The 15343-nt window shown below is 42.9% G+C and overlaps 1 protein-coding gene and 1 non-coding gene across 7 annotated transcripts in view; both read right to left on the bottom strand.

Annotated features, from left to right (window-relative positions):
* The window catches only part of TMCC1 (transmembrane and coiled-coil domain family 1), a 181490-nt gene that overhangs the window by 25567 nt on the left and 140580 nt on the right, over window positions 1-15343 (bottom strand). For all 6 annotated transcript variants that reach the window (XR_008554505.1, XR_008554504.1, XM_054708167.1 and 3 more), the window contains one exon: window positions 1743-1878. Coding sequence is in view for 4 of the 6 variants with exons in the window: in XM_054708167.1 (XP_054564142.1) it covers window positions 1743-1878 (136 nt within the window). In the remaining 2 variants the exon portion in view is untranslated. The remainder of the gene's footprint in view (window positions 1-1742; window positions 1879-15343) is intronic.
* Window positions 5022-5185, bottom strand: LOC114228596 (U1 spliceosomal RNA). The gene has a single exon (XR_003614738.1). It is a non-coding gene; the product is annotated as a U1 spliceosomal RNA (small nuclear RNA).

Below are 15343 nucleotides of genomic sequence, written 5' to 3'. Positions count from 1 at the left end.
AGAGATTTAGGTTATTTCCAATGTTTCCACTATAACAATGGAGTACACCCTACCAGGTGTTCTTTTAAGTCAAGTAAGTCCCTGACATCAGTGGAAAGGGCTCTCTGCTCTGTCTTTTAAGTACAGAGCAGAGTACTTCCCCTTTTTAAGATTTACTGATCTATGTAGAGAGGACACTATGCTCAAATACTAGACCAAATATTACAAGTGATCTGCTCCCCTTAAGGCTATGACCTTCACCCATGGGTTTTTATGAAATTTACCATAAGACTCAGAGGATAGAACCTATTCCCTTAAGTCAGATAACCTCCAAAATTCAGCATTGGTGGAACCCTGGGTTTTTCTGATCTTGGTTTCAATGGGTCCTGGTTTCCTAGGATTTGAAGTGAAGGTCAGGCAACTTCAGACTGAAGTTAGCTGGAGAATGGACACAGGATACTTCCTGATGCACTATGATCTTGGGGGGGAAAACTAAAAAATAAACAGAATTCCAGGCGCCTGGACAAAACAGTAGCTGGGCAAATAATATAGACATTCTCTTGATTCTTTTAGGCTACTGTAATACAAGTTTCCTAGACCCTCTCCAAGACTAATTTCAAGATGTTCACATTAAATTACCAAATGTTCCCTTAGAAATACCTCCCAACTGGATAAGCAAAAGATAAATATTCTATTTTCCCACAGAATAAACTAGAGGGTTGCTACGAGCCTTACACATGATAGCCTTGTGGTATTCTCACAAACTGCCTAGCAATGTACCTATAAAAGATTTTGACTTGGCAGCTAGGATAAAAGCCCCCTTTGCTACAGAAGAAGATCAGCAAGATGGCCATGAGACTTGTCTGCACAAGCAGTAACTAACAGATGTAGTGCATATGATTTTCCATAGGCTGAGACTATTTTGAGCCTAAGAAACATTTCCCAGAAACCCAAGCAAGCGTATCACCTTCAAATTGTATAGATTTTTGAGAAATGAAGAGCAGGTATATTATAGCTGGTATTGGTTTCTTTTGATACTCTACCCTCCCAACCTTTCCCCCCTAAACTTCTTTTTATTATGGTAAAATAAACCTAACACAAAATTTACCATTTTAAAATATACAATCTAATAACATTTAGTACATTCACAATGTTGTACACTACTATAACAATTCCAGAACATTCTCATCACCCCAAAAAGAAACCCTCTACTCCTCAGCTATCACTTCCCGGTTCCCTTTTCCACAGCCCCAGGCAACCACTTATCTACTTTGTCTCCATATGTTGGCCTATTCTGGACATTCCATATAAATGGAATAATATAATATGTGTCTTCTGTGACAGGTTTCTTTCAACCGGACACAATGTTTTTCAGATTCATCTATGTTGTAAAATTATCAGTACTTCATTCCTTTTTCTTTTTTTTTTTTATTGTGTTAAAATATACATAACAAAATTTATCATTTTAACTTTTTAACCTTTTGCACCCGGATGTCGAGTGTGATTCGACACGGTTAGCATCGGTAGCAGCTCGAGAAAAAAAGCAAGCGAGTGCAAAGGGTTAAGTATAAAGTTCAGTGGTATTAAATACATTCATATTGTTGTGCAACCATCACCATCATCTATCTTATAACTCTTTTCATCTTGTAAAACTGAAACTCTATACCTATTTAACAACAATCCCCCCTATCCCCTAGCCATTGGCAACAATCATTCTACTTTTTTTAATCTTTTGCTTTTACACCTGGATCCTTCATGCTAACCTGGATGTCCCGGGCCCGTTCATAGGACTGATATGCAATTTTCTCTTCCATGCTGGCCAATTCCTGCTTCAAGTTCAAGATTTCATTCTGATGGAGTTCTGTTAGGTCATTCAGTTGTTCTTCTAATCGTTCACATCTAAAAAGGGGGGGGAAATTAAAAATTTAGGCATTCTGTATTTTCCTGGTGTTATTCACCTCTAATCCCCAAACTCATTCTGCAAAGGAATAAAATAAAAGCACAAAAAAGTTGAGTGGCCTGGGGTAACAGGGCATCCCAGTGGGTACAGCACTTCCTTAAAATGGGCAGTTTATCACAAGGCCATATGATAGTGGCAACATAACTCTTCTACATTCTTCTTCACACACAGTATTTGCAGAAATGCCAGCAACCCTGGTTAGCTTTGAGCATACCTATAATAAATGAGGCAGTTCTTTTTCTGTTCTGAGCAGCATATGGGAGAAGTGAAAACTCGAGTACAATTAAGCAGGTCTCATCAAAAGATAAACAAGCACATAAATGGAAACTGATCAAGCAGTCCCCAGTAGCTTGACAATGGACAGGTCACTCACCTTGATGTCCATGATTCACAGCCCATCGTTCCCATGGTCAAGCACAGTGTCAAGGACATCTCAGTCAACACATATTTACTGAAAGCCTGATGTGTGTCAGGTATGTTCAAAGTACTGGGAATATTGTGGTAAGCAAGATAGAAACCCGGACCTCAGGAGTTTACATTCTAAAGTAGAGGTGGAAGAGATGAGGGAGAGGCAGAAAACCCAAGATGATGGCAGAAAGGGATAAGTAATCAAAATAAGATCACTAGGGGTATACAGCAGCGCACCTGGTGGCTGGTTAAGACGGAAGGCCTCTTCCCAGTTCAACACTCTTCAACAATGAGAACTGAAACTTGAATGATAATATGAATAAGTGCTGTGAAGATGGGGTAGGGGACATCTTAAAGCAGAAGGAATAACAAGTATAAAGTTCTCAAGGTGGAAAACAAGCTTTGTAGGTTTGAGGGAAAGAACGTAGGCCTGTGTGACTATAGCTGAGGGAAAATGAAAGGAGATGAGATTCTTTGGGAGCAAGGTGATTTTATTATTTTATTTATTTATTGTCCAAAGTTTTACATGTCTCCTTTTTCCCCGCTTGACCCCACGCCCCCTGCCACCCAGCCATTCCCACCCCAGGCAAGCCCCCACAGCCCCAGTGTCTGTGTCCATTGGTTATGCTAATATGCATGCATACAAGTCCTTTGGGAGCAAGGTGATTTTAATTCACCTTGTATGACTAGCACTAGGACTACATATAAGAGAGCTTATCCTATCTAATAATAGAAAAATATGCAAATTGACCGTACCTTTGCTATGCCCACGATTGGCCAGGAGGCGCGGGGGGGGGGGGCGGGACTCAGGGTGGCTGATTGGGCCAGCGGGACTTTGAGCGCACGTTGCCAGTGGCGGCGTGCGCTCAGCGTCTGCACCATGGCTGTGCTGCGGCACAGAAGGGGCCTCTGGGGCAGTGAGCTCATGTCCTGCCGTGGACCATCAAAAGCGGGGGAGCTGGGTGCCTGTCTGCTCAGGCACCAGGCCTTTCAGAAGCCTCCAGCGCCGCGGAGGCTTCTGAAAGGCCTGGTGCACCAGCGGACAGGCACCCAGCTCCCCCGTGATCGAAAGCGAAAGCGTGTAAGGGACCCTATATGTGCATGATTCAATCATGCACTGGGCCTCTAGTTCTACATAAAGATGGAACCTGGGCAGGGCATCTAATGACCCATGGGACTGGAACAGGTTTAAAGAACGAGAGCAGAATTTCCACGTAGAAAAGAGCATGGGTAAAGGACAAGAGGTAGAAATGTATTAGGATAATTGGAATAGTGGATCTATGTTGGAGGAAAAAAGGGAAGTTTGGTCTTAAAAGATAGGCAGGTGAGTGAGGATTCTGGAATAGACAGTAGATGGGTCCAAAACAGATTGCTGAAAGGGGAAAGGGTGACATGATGAACACAGTATTTTAGGAAAATAGGTTATATGTTAGTGGTGAGGAGGACAGACTGGGGTAAGTTGTGTGTGGAGTCCCAGGAATCAAACAAAGAGCTACATAGGTAGGAGAAAGGTTGAAGACTACACATTTAAAAAGACTAGAAAGGAAAGAATAAACACAGCCCCAGCTTATGGTGACTAGAATGGAAGCCTCTCTGTCAGACAGAGGGCTCATCCCAACTGGAGTATATACTAACTAGCGAGCACTACTCAGGTAAGCACACACCTAACACTAGCATGTGAGCCTCAGAGGACTTCTTATTAAAAAAATAAAAATACCAGAACTCAAACATTTAAAACTACCCTCCCCTTTCCCTTACTTTTCATCACATCTATAGCATACAAACTTTTAAGAACTACAGGAAAGGTCTTTGTTTAAGAAAATTTTTCTGTTGTGGCATCAACAACATTCTTTCTTCCAATGATTATATGATAAGTAACAATATCCTGAACTTCATTCCTCCTATAAGAAACAAGATTTTTTTTAAAAAAGCATAGTTTGACCCTTTTACTATATTACTGAATCCTGTTTAATTCTCCTTTATCCTTGATAGGAATCTGTATTGCTTCCTTTCATGCTGAAATTCTGTTACTAAAGTGACTGAACAGGGTGATCAAAAAGCATTTCTACCGTTTGTCTGTAACTATGGCCAACATTTTCCGTAACTCTGCCTTTTCACTTCATCTGCTGTCCAGGGCATGTGCTCAAAAATAGGTGCCACCTCTGGAATTGATTTTCTATCAAATTTTAAGTTCACCCAATGCCATAAGATTAACATTTTGTCTTTTTATGAAATTAAGCCCATTGTTTTATGGTGTTTTCAGTGTTTGATGATTTTCATCATTCTCTCTCCTCATCAGAGAGGGGCTTTTTAAAACGGGTGTTCCAATGTGTCAGTTCCTTGGGATTTAAGAAAAAGGATGGGCATGTCAGCAAATAACTCTCCTAAGCTAAAGATTAATGTTGGTGGCAGGGAGGGGAGCATGGTGGTAGCAACCAGCCTGCATACTGATGAAAGCAGACCCATGTGACATCTTTGGCATGTGTTCTATAAACTACTGCCCCAATCTCTTGGCCCACAAATTATACAGTCTTTGAGGAATGCTGGGGGAATCTTTATTTGATATTAAACATAGTTCACGTATACCATTAGGTCAGATTAAAAAGAAATAGCAGCAGCAGTAGCAGAGCTACCATTTATTCAGTGCTTTATTTATTTATTTATTTTTATTTTTAAGGGGAGAGCACGAACGCAGTCCCCCACTACCACAAATTATGCAGTCGAGTTTCCCACATTTGGGGAAATCACAGGGGTCAGCATACCCGGAGTGCAATGGATAAGCCTCACCCTGGGGAAACCACCTTTGTGATCATGGTATCTCCCCTGCCAGGTAAGTATATTCAGTGCTTTTTAAAAATATATATATATTTTATTGATTTTTTTACAGAGGAAGGGAGAGGGATAGAGAGCTAGAAACATTGATGAAAGAGAAACATTGATCAGCTGCCTCCTGCGCACTCCCTACTGGGGATGTGCCCGCAACTGAGGTACATGCCCTTGACCGGAATCGAACCTGGGACCCTTCAAACCCGCAGGCCGACGGTTTATCCACTGAGCCAAACCAAACCGATCAGGGCTATTCAGTGCTTTCTATGCAAATTCATTTCCACAACACCAAGAAGGTAGTAGAAATTATCTTCACTTTAAAGGTGAGTTAAAGTAACTTGCCCAAGGCACACAGAAATTAAGTAGGGGAGCAAGGATTTGAATCAAGGTTTATTTGACTTTATTTTTTAAAAATATATATATTTGTATTGATTTCAGAGAGGGAGAGAGAGGTAGAAACATCAATGATGAGAGAGAATCACTGATTGGCTGCCTCCTGCATGCCCCCTACTGGGGATTGAGCCCCCAACCCAGGCATGTGCCCTTGACCGGAATCAAACCCAGAACCCTTCAGTCCACAGGCCGACGCTCTATCCACTGAGCCAAACCAGCTAGGCAGGTTTATTTGACTTTAAAACCCAAGTTTTTAACCTCTACACTGCGATGCCACTTTTAAACTACTCAAGAAGCCCAGATAAGCTAACCCCTTATAAGGAAGACATCTGAGTCAGGTCTATAGCTGACCCAAATCACACAGCTACAAAGGGAGATGGAGTGTAATACTAGTAAAAAGATCATGACTCTATAATAAAATACAAGATAATCACAAGAGTTGGCGAAGATGTGGAGAAATTCAAACCCTGATATATTGCTGGTGGAAATATAGCATGATGCAATTGCTTTGGAAAAGTGTGGCAGTTCCTCAAAAAGCTAAACTTCTGACCCAGAAATTCCACTCCAGGTATATACTAAAGAGAAATGAAAACTTATTTCTACACAAAAACTTGTACTAGTACATGAATGTTCACAGCAGCATTATTCATAATAGCCCCAAAGTGGAAACAACCCAATGTCCATCAACCGATAAATGAGTAAATAAAATGTGGTTTATTCATAAAATGAATTATTATTTGGAAAGGAAATGAAATGAGCCTTGGCTAGGTAGTTCAGTTGGTTAGAGCATTGTCCCGATATGCCAAGGTTGCAGGTTCAATCTCTGGTCAGAATCAACCAATGAATGCATAAATAAGTGAACAACAAATTGATGTTTCTCTCTCTCTCTCAAAATCAATGAAAAAGTAGGTATATATACACACACACACACATACACACATATAAATGAAGAAATGAAGTAATGACGCATGCTACAATATGGATGAGCCTTGAAAATACTATGCTAAGTGAAAGATGCCAATGGGAAAGGACCAAATTGTATGATTCCACGTATGTAGAATGTTCAGAACAGGCAAATTTATAGAGACAAAAAATTAATGGTTGCCAGAGGCTGGGGCAGGATTGGAAAAATTGGAGGTTGTTGAAAATGTCCTAAAACTGATTATGGTGATGATTGCATATATCTGTGAATATGCTGTGATTTGTTTACTTTAAATGGGTGAATTGTATTATTTAGGAATTATATCTCAATAAAGCTGTTAAGAAAGATTAGGGATATATGTAATGTACTTTGAAATGCATTAAAAAATAAGACAGACGTGGGATGCGTAGATGGAAAGATAAGTGATAAAACAACATAGTAAAATGTAGAATCTAGGAGATAAGTGTATGGGCATTCACTGTACAATTTTTTTCCAGTTTGCAGTGTGCTTGAAATTAAAAAAAAAATGGGGAGGAAATTATTACAGGTGTTATAGCCAGGAATACTTGTGTTTGAGTCCTGGTTCCTGCTCATAAACTATAGAATTCAAGGGTGAAACAAGACCCACAATGGATCCAGTAGAAACAGTCCCATTAATTCATTAGTAATTACCAGCATTTGTTTCCTTCTTAGAGTCATAAGGATTATCTAGAAAATGATGATTTTCTGAAAGAAAAGTTATAGCTGTTATTGTGTAACTAAAATCCTCTTACACTTACACAAACAGTTGTGTTTGGGTTACCATAGTAAACACCTCCAATCTGTAGGAAACATCAGGGAGGAAACTGAGAAAACCATAAACGTTGAGGCCTTTGCAAAATGTGAACAAAGAAATTGGTGAAATGCCCTTGGTGTCTTGAAATGCATGTTTTCTGGGTTGCCTCAGTGCCTTGAAAACATTACTGGCCTGTGATAATTAAAACACTTTCCCTATTTTGTTCACCCAGGTCATGGAAGTTTTGTTTTTCAGCTCTTTTCACAACCTCACAAGCCTATACATTATGCTCAGCAATTCCAGTCAAACATTTTTTCAGTGCCATCAGCCTTGGAGTGGCTTATATAACAACCTACATGTGAAAAAACATGCTAACACAAAGAGCCCAGTAAAAATGATGTGGTATTATTCTGGGTGGAGGAGTGCATGTGGGGAGGAATTAGGGTTCAATCTAATCTACTTAATCACTGTAAGCATCAAAACACTAGAACCAATCATAACAAGAACAATGATAAGTACCCTCTCTGTGCCGTTTTATGTGTAGCAACTGCTTCTGAGGAACTTAGATTCATGAGGATGTTTCTACATTAATCCTCACCTCCCTCTTCCTGAGGAGGTACCTTCAATTTATAATTAAGAAATGGGAGCCCAAGAACGATGCAGTAAATTTCCCCCGTTAATGGGGTACAGTTAGGAGCTGAACTATTTGGTTCATGCCTTTTGTTTGTAGATTTTTTCAATTGTTGCTTTTAAAAAACATTTTTTCCTGTACTATTAATCAAATGCAAAATCTGAACAAAAAGTAAAAAAACACCCATATTCCTGTTCCCACTAGTACTTCCATTATTAATATAATCTCTTTTACTTACTTTACTTGCTAATGTTTACTTCTGGTCTGAATTCTAAAATGGAGAAGCCAGATACCTAGGGAATTCATATAAAGAACACTTCTATCTTTTCATTAAATAATAACACTAAAGATTAGGGGGGGAAAAGGAAAGGTCAATTGTGTACAGCCTTTCATATGTGATTTTTTAAATTAAATCCCTTCATCTGATAATAATTAAAGCTATCTGGAAATAAAAAGGGATTTTTTTTCAAGAAAACTTTTATTATTATTTATTTTATGCTGAATTTATTCCCAGGCCACAAGTTTTTGTTTCTTCAGTTTCTTCTGGAATATCTTTTTCTTCTGTGCAACTTACTCTTCTGCTCTTTTTCATAGTAAGACCATCTCAATATGACAGGGAGAGAGCTCATGGGTTAATCCACCAATGAGGTCTGTTAAGTTCTACGTCACATCTTGGGAGCTTTGTTCACCTGGATGTGCTCAATGACCAGAGAATATACATCTAAACCCTAAGTTCAGCATTACTCTCCATTTTTAAGCATGTGCAGTAAAAATTCAGACTCTTTATGGGCCACTGACCCTCTGTCCTGTCCCACTGTTTGGCACGGACACACTTACCAACTCCACCATTGTAACAAGGGAATGGCACACATTGCTTCCATAAAGTGACATCCTTCAAATACTTGGTGGCTTTTTGAATATGCATATACTAATGGCCTGGGCAATTTCACAAGTGTTCCTAAAGTGAACACGAAGATTTGAACCTCTTGATTTGCATGATATTGTAGAGTTTTCTGAGTCAAATGAATAGCAAGCCATTTTCAGAAGTCACCTTTGGCCACTTTCAGGAAGACAGCGAAAAGGGGGATTTTTATCCTACTAGCATATGATTTTGATTAGCAAGTGCTTTTCATAAGACTCAGTGTGGAACACAAAGTAACACGAGATTAATAATGTCATTTTAATACTTTTTCCTCAAAGGTCCTTTGTAAATCATTACAACTCAAAGGGAACATAGACATTTCAATATGCTTTGTTGGTGGTGAACAATTCATAAATGAATACTGATCTTGGAAAAGTGTTTCATCCACTGGATTAATCAACACAGTAGTCACCTTCCTAGATCAAAGATAAGCCAGGGCTCTTTTGGGTCAAATTCCTGAGAATGAGAAATTGGGTGAGTATACAGGTTGGGAATGCTTCACTTAATGTATCACTCTTTAGGTGTGGCTCAAAAGTTTGGAGTCATCTCTGAGAGCCAGTGGTGCTTCCATAGTTGGGAAATAGGTCACTAGGACAGGATGGCTGAAGAATCTTGTAGAGCAGGTATTTGAGAGAAACAGGAAGAACTAGGTCCCAGGGCTGACACAGATAAGCAACTATGGGAGCAAACTACTGCATTATTTCCCAAATGTTTGCCAGGGATCTGATGTAGCTTCTGCTAGTGTTTGACCACAATAAAGAGACATAGTTGGAATAGGGGATATATGTGGTGGGAGCTTGAATATATTCTTGGCTGAATTGCAGAAAGTGGATTTTGCCTCCTTAACTTTTGTTACCTCATTTGTGTTGAAGTCTGAAAAGAGGCTGAACTAGCCTTCAGTTGAAAAAGAAGAGACTAGCCAAAGAATATATATTCATGGACCATGAATACAAACAATGGTGTGGTGAGGGCCAGAGGGAGGGGTGGGTAAGGGCTGAGTGGGGGTAGGCAAAGCAGGGAAAATGGTATGTATATATATATATCCTATATAATAAAGGGCTAATATGCAAATGGTCATCTCACCCTTGCATCCTCGTGCCCTCATTCCCTTGTGCCAGGGCACCTGAGGCTGTGCCCCCTGCCCTGGCGCAACCCCGCCCTGGCGCTCCCCCTGCCCCAGTGCCTGGGCCAGGGGACCTGAGGCTGCACCCATCCCGAGGCACCGGGTGACCTGAGGCCACCCCCCATCCTGGCACCAGGGGACCTGAGGCCATGCTCCCCACTTCCGCTGTGCTCCCTGCCCTGCGGGGCTTGATGGGAGTGGGGCCGGCTGGGTCTGGGTCTCCTGCGATTTTGAGGTGGGCAGGGACTTGACTCTGGGTCCCACAGTGCACCCCAGACTCTGACAGGAGGGAGATTTTCATATACATTTTACTAATTTTCTTTCATCTCTGACACTTCTATTATAGAGAAAGGGCAAACAGCAATATTAAAATATTTCCTCTAATTAATTCCCTTTTAATGTGCACGAATTTCATGTACGGGGCCACTAGTACTAGTGTGTGTATGTGTGTGTGTGTGTGTGTGTGTGTGTGTGTGTGTGTGTGTGTATGGCTAATATGCAAAGTGTACCCTGGGGAATTTGACAAGGAGACCGGAGTTTGATTGCTCGCTATGACGTGTGCTGACCACCAGGGGGCAGATGCTTCGAATGGTAGACTAGATTGCTGCTGAAATCTGGCCGATTAAGACTGGGCAAGATGGGCTAGACACACTCTGGAGCCCTCCCGCGGTTCCTCCCCGGTCCCAATTGTGCACCGGTGGGGTCCCTTGGCCTGGCCTGTGCCCTCTCGCAATCCGGGACTCCTCAGGGGATGTCGGAGAGCCAGTTTCGGCCCGATCCCTGCAGGCCAGGCCGAGGGACCCCACTGGTGCATGAATCCATGCACCGGGCCTCTAGTCTATATGTATTAAAGCCTAAGCGACCGGTCGACCAACCGTTAGCTATGACACGCACTGACCACCAGGGGGCAGACGCTCAACACAGGAGTGGAAACCACAGGCATGGAAACATGGAACAGACTGATGAATGGCAGGAAAAGATTAACCAAATATTTTATATGCATACTAGAGGCCCGGTGCACAGATTCATGCACCGGTGGAGTCCCTTGGCCTGGCCTGCGGGGATCGGGCTAAAACCGGCTCTCCGACATCTCCTGAGGGGTCCTGGATTGTGAGAGGGTATAGGCCAGGCCGAGGGACCCCACCAGTGCACGAATCTGTGTACTGGGCCTCTAATCTATACTAATAAAAGCATAGGTGGCTCTCACGCGACACCCCCATGACGTCACAAGAAGGCCGCCCCCCACGTTGTCACAAGATGGCCGCCACAAGATGGCCAGAAGGGGAGGACAGTTATGGGTAATCAGGCTGGCAGGGGAGGGCAGTTGGGAGCGATCGGGCAAGCAGGGGAGGGCAGTTGTGGGCAATCGGGCTGGCAGGGGAAGGCAGTTAGGGGTGACCAGGCCGGCAGGGGAGGGCAGTTGGGGACAAGATCAGATTGACAGGGGAGGGCAGCTGGGGGCCATTGGGCAGGCAGGGGAGGGCAGCTGGGGGCGATCGGGCCGGCAGGGGAGGGCAGTTGGAGGCCATCGGGCCAGCAGGGGAGGACAGTTGGGGGCGATGGGGCAAGCAGGGGAGGGCAGTTGTGGGCGATTGAGCCAGCTGGGGAGGACAGTTGGGGGTGATGAGGCAGGCAGGGGAGGGCAGTTGGGGGCGATCGGGCAGGCAGGGGAGGGCAGTTGGGACTACCAGGCCAGCAGGGGAGGGCAGTTGGGGACAAGATCAGACTGACAGGGGAGGGCAGTTGGGGGCCATTGGGCAGGCAGGGGAGGGCAGTTGGGGGTGATCGGGCCAGCAGGGGAAGGCAGTTGGGAGCGATCGGGCCGGCAGGGGAGGGCAGTTGCGGGGCGATTGGGTTGGCAGGGGAGCAATTAGGTGTCAATCAGGCCAGCAGGGGAGTAGTTAGGGGGCAATCAGGCTGGCAGGCAGAAGCAGTTAGGGGCAATCAAGCAGGCAGGCAGGCAAGTGGTTAGGAGCCAGCAATCCTGGATTGTGAAAAGGCTGTTTGACTGCTGGTTTAGGATATCCCCCGAGGGATCCTAGATTGGAGAGGGTGCAGGCTGGGCTGAGGGACACTCCCACAGGCACGATTTTCATGCACCAGGCCTCTAGTCTCTCTATATAAAAGTAAAAGGCTAAGCGCAGGTCCCTTGGCCTGGCCTGCGGGGATCGGGCTGAAACCAGCTCTCCAACATCCCCCAAGGGATCCTGGATTGCAAGAGGGCGCAGGCAAGGCCGAGGGACCCTACCAGTGCACGAATCCATGCACCAGGCCTCTAGTAAATAAATAAATTTTAAGAAAAAGGTAAGGAAAAAGTACAGAACCAGTCCCCAAACTTTAAGGGCAGTGCATTTGTCTTATAGACAAGAGACAGCAGATGCCTAAAGTATATAGGGAATAAATAAAAGCTAGAAGGGCTTTCTGGGTAATTCAGACTTGGTAATGACAGTTTTCTAACATCCTGGTACACCTCAGACCATATCTCATTTAATAATCTCAACAACATGTACAATAGATATCATCATCTTGTTTTTATAGAGGAAACTGAGGCTTAGATGAGTTAAATAAGGTCCTCCTCCAGCCTCAATTTATTAATGAAGTAATTTATCTCCTCTCCCTTTCTTCCCTACTCTAAACTTCCTCCCCATTTTTCCTCCATTACTTTTTCAGTGGCTAAACTAGGAGGAGCTTATCTGTAAATTTCTTTTATGAAAGGTCTTATCCTTCCTAAGAGCATCTCCCAATTAGGCTTTTTTTTTCTCTTAGAAACAAAGAGCTAATTTGATCCAATATTCTCAGTTTCTATTTCAAACTTGTTGGCCACGTATCTTCTGGAGATTCTCTGATCAATTTACTAGATGACAAACAGGACTAAAACCTGAAATAAAGGGGCTAACATAGTTATATCTGTCTTATGTCCAGTGATAATTACTTTATTTTAAGTAAAATTATATTTAAACAACAATTTGTTTAGTTAGAACTTCAATGGCCTGTACCTAATTGGGTTAGCCTAGTTACTGACTGTTCTACTGCAAGTGATGACTGCTAATGGTGACTGCCTCCTTCTGTATTTTTGTTCTTATGACTCAGTGCAATTTAAAATATCTCTGGGCTTAATACAATTTCAGAAGCCAATTTCTAAAGCACAATAATCCCCTTAAAATAGAAGCTTTCATCAACATCCCTGCCCTACATGATATTGCTTTATACAGGCAGTAGATGAGTAGGATTCTGCGCCAGGTTCCCTAGGGAAAAACTACAAAAGGAACCTGTAAAACTGTCTGTAAGTTGTTTTCCTAGTTCTCCCCTGTTTTCAACGGATTTTGCCACAGCTGAATTTTTTCCTATAGTAACTCATTAATATATTATACTCACTAAGAAAATAGGACTGGTCCTCCAGTTTTTAAATAGCAAATTAAATATAAGTTAAACCATTTTACTGTGTGACCTGGCAAAAGTCACTTTATCTTTCTAGGCCTCACTGTACTCATGTGTAGAACAAGATTAAACTAAATATCTAAGGGCTCCACTTATCTCTGAAGTACTAAGTGAATACTCCATTGCTACTAACAGATCTACAATAATACTTAAATGGGATGAAAAGACTACTAGCAAGACAAGAAGAATCTGAAGTCAGTACAGATCCCATCACTAAAAACCTGTCTAAACCTTGTCTCCTTCCTTTCCAAAAGTAGGTAATCTCACTCATATCTGAGTGCCCAATGCAAAGCTCAAAGTCTAAACTACTAGTCAAAAGTTGGAGTGGAGTTTAGATCCAAGCTCTGGTACAATGGCTTCCAGGACTAAGTGCATGTGGGTGGCTAAAGTACTATTCAGTCATGGCACAATTACATGGTTGGAGAGAGAGAGAAAGAGAGAGAGACAGAGACAGACACAGACACATTGTACTCTACAGGCTCCTTGATGCTTCTGATTTTTCCAGAGTAAGTAGATGATCTTGAGCAAAAATCCTGACTTGGCACTAATCACTGGGGTAGAGAGCAATGGGAAGCACATTAAGTAACACTGAGAAGGAACTCTGAAAAGGGGAAATAATGATGGGAATGAGGGTTTCTTAATATATTCCTCTAGTACATATCTACACTGTTGTATTAGCTTGAGAAAACTTTCCAGAGCTTATGCATTTACAGAATTTTCCAAAATATGTTAAAAATAGTGACTCAACCTTTAGTGAAACCTGGGAAAGGTCCAATACCCATTGCCAATGAAGTCCAGGTTTCTTAGAGCTAGACTCTAAAAGTAGTCTTTTAATTATAGAGGTTTTAGGTTTAAGCTTGGAAAACAAAACAAAAGAACTGGCCTGATATGGAAAAAATGCTGGCTTTGGAATCAGATAAAACTGGGTTTGATTCCTGACTTTACCACTTACCAAGTGACCTACCTCTGGCAAATTTTAAAACCGCACTGGGGCCAATATCCTTATTAGTAAAATAAGGATAATACACCTGCAGGGCTATTGTGAGGATTAGCAAATATATGTAAAGCACCTAGCATTATGCATATCACAGGAGTTTAGCAAATGCTGTCAGTGATAGTGTCTTCCTCCCCATCTCTTAAAATAATAAGCAGCAATTCTGTGTATGACCTTCCTCCTGTCAACTGTGATAATCTATAATAATAAAAGCGTAATATGCTAATTAGACCTGACATCCTTCCAGATGACCTTCTGGACGAAGCCGGGGCTGCGAGGGAAGCCTGGGTCCCGGGTGCCTGCCAGCGGCCGGAGGGAAGCCCAGGTCCCGGGTGCCAGAGGGAAGCTGGTGCCAGCAGCCAGGGGAATGATGGCCTACACTCGCACGAATTTTGTGCACCAGGCCTCTAGTCCTATATAATAAAAGGCCAATATGCAAATCAACCGAATGGCAGAACCAGTTGCTATGACTTGCACTGACCACCAGGGGGAAGATGCTCTATGCAGGAGCTGCCCCCTTGTGGTCAGTGTGCTCCCACAGGGGGAGCGCCACTCAGCCAGAAGCCGGGCTCACAGCTGGTGAGCACAGCGGTAGTGCTAAGGATGTCCAACTGACGGCTTAGGGGAGTGGGTCTAAGCCGTCAGTTGGACATCCCCCGAGTGCTCCCGGACTGTGAGAAGGTGCAGGCTGGGCTGAAGGACCCCCCAAGTGCATGAATTTTGTTCACCAGGCCTCTAGTCAGTAAAATAAACGAAAGCATTGAAAATAACCAGAAATGCATCTAAAGCAGCCATGTGCGCTTGGTTCTTGGTTAGAAAAGTGTTCCTTGAGTTCATCCCTAGGCTACTTCCTTCCCAGACAAAAAGACAAGCCTGCAGGAGTCTCTCTCTTCTAATTTCTATTTCTACTCTCCCAGAGGCTTAGCTTTTTGTGTAGGAAAGAGGGAGACTGGGGATGGAGCTAAAGTTCTA

The sequence above is a fragment of the Eptesicus fuscus genome, chromosome 18 (assembly GCF_027574615.1).
Source record: "Eptesicus fuscus isolate TK198812 chromosome 18, DD_ASM_mEF_20220401, whole genome shotgun sequence".
Taxonomy (NCBI): domain Eukaryota; kingdom Metazoa; phylum Chordata; class Mammalia; order Chiroptera; family Vespertilionidae; genus Eptesicus; species Eptesicus fuscus.
Note: the sequence above shows the minus strand (reverse complement) of the source record. Positions and strands in the feature narration are given on the sequence as shown.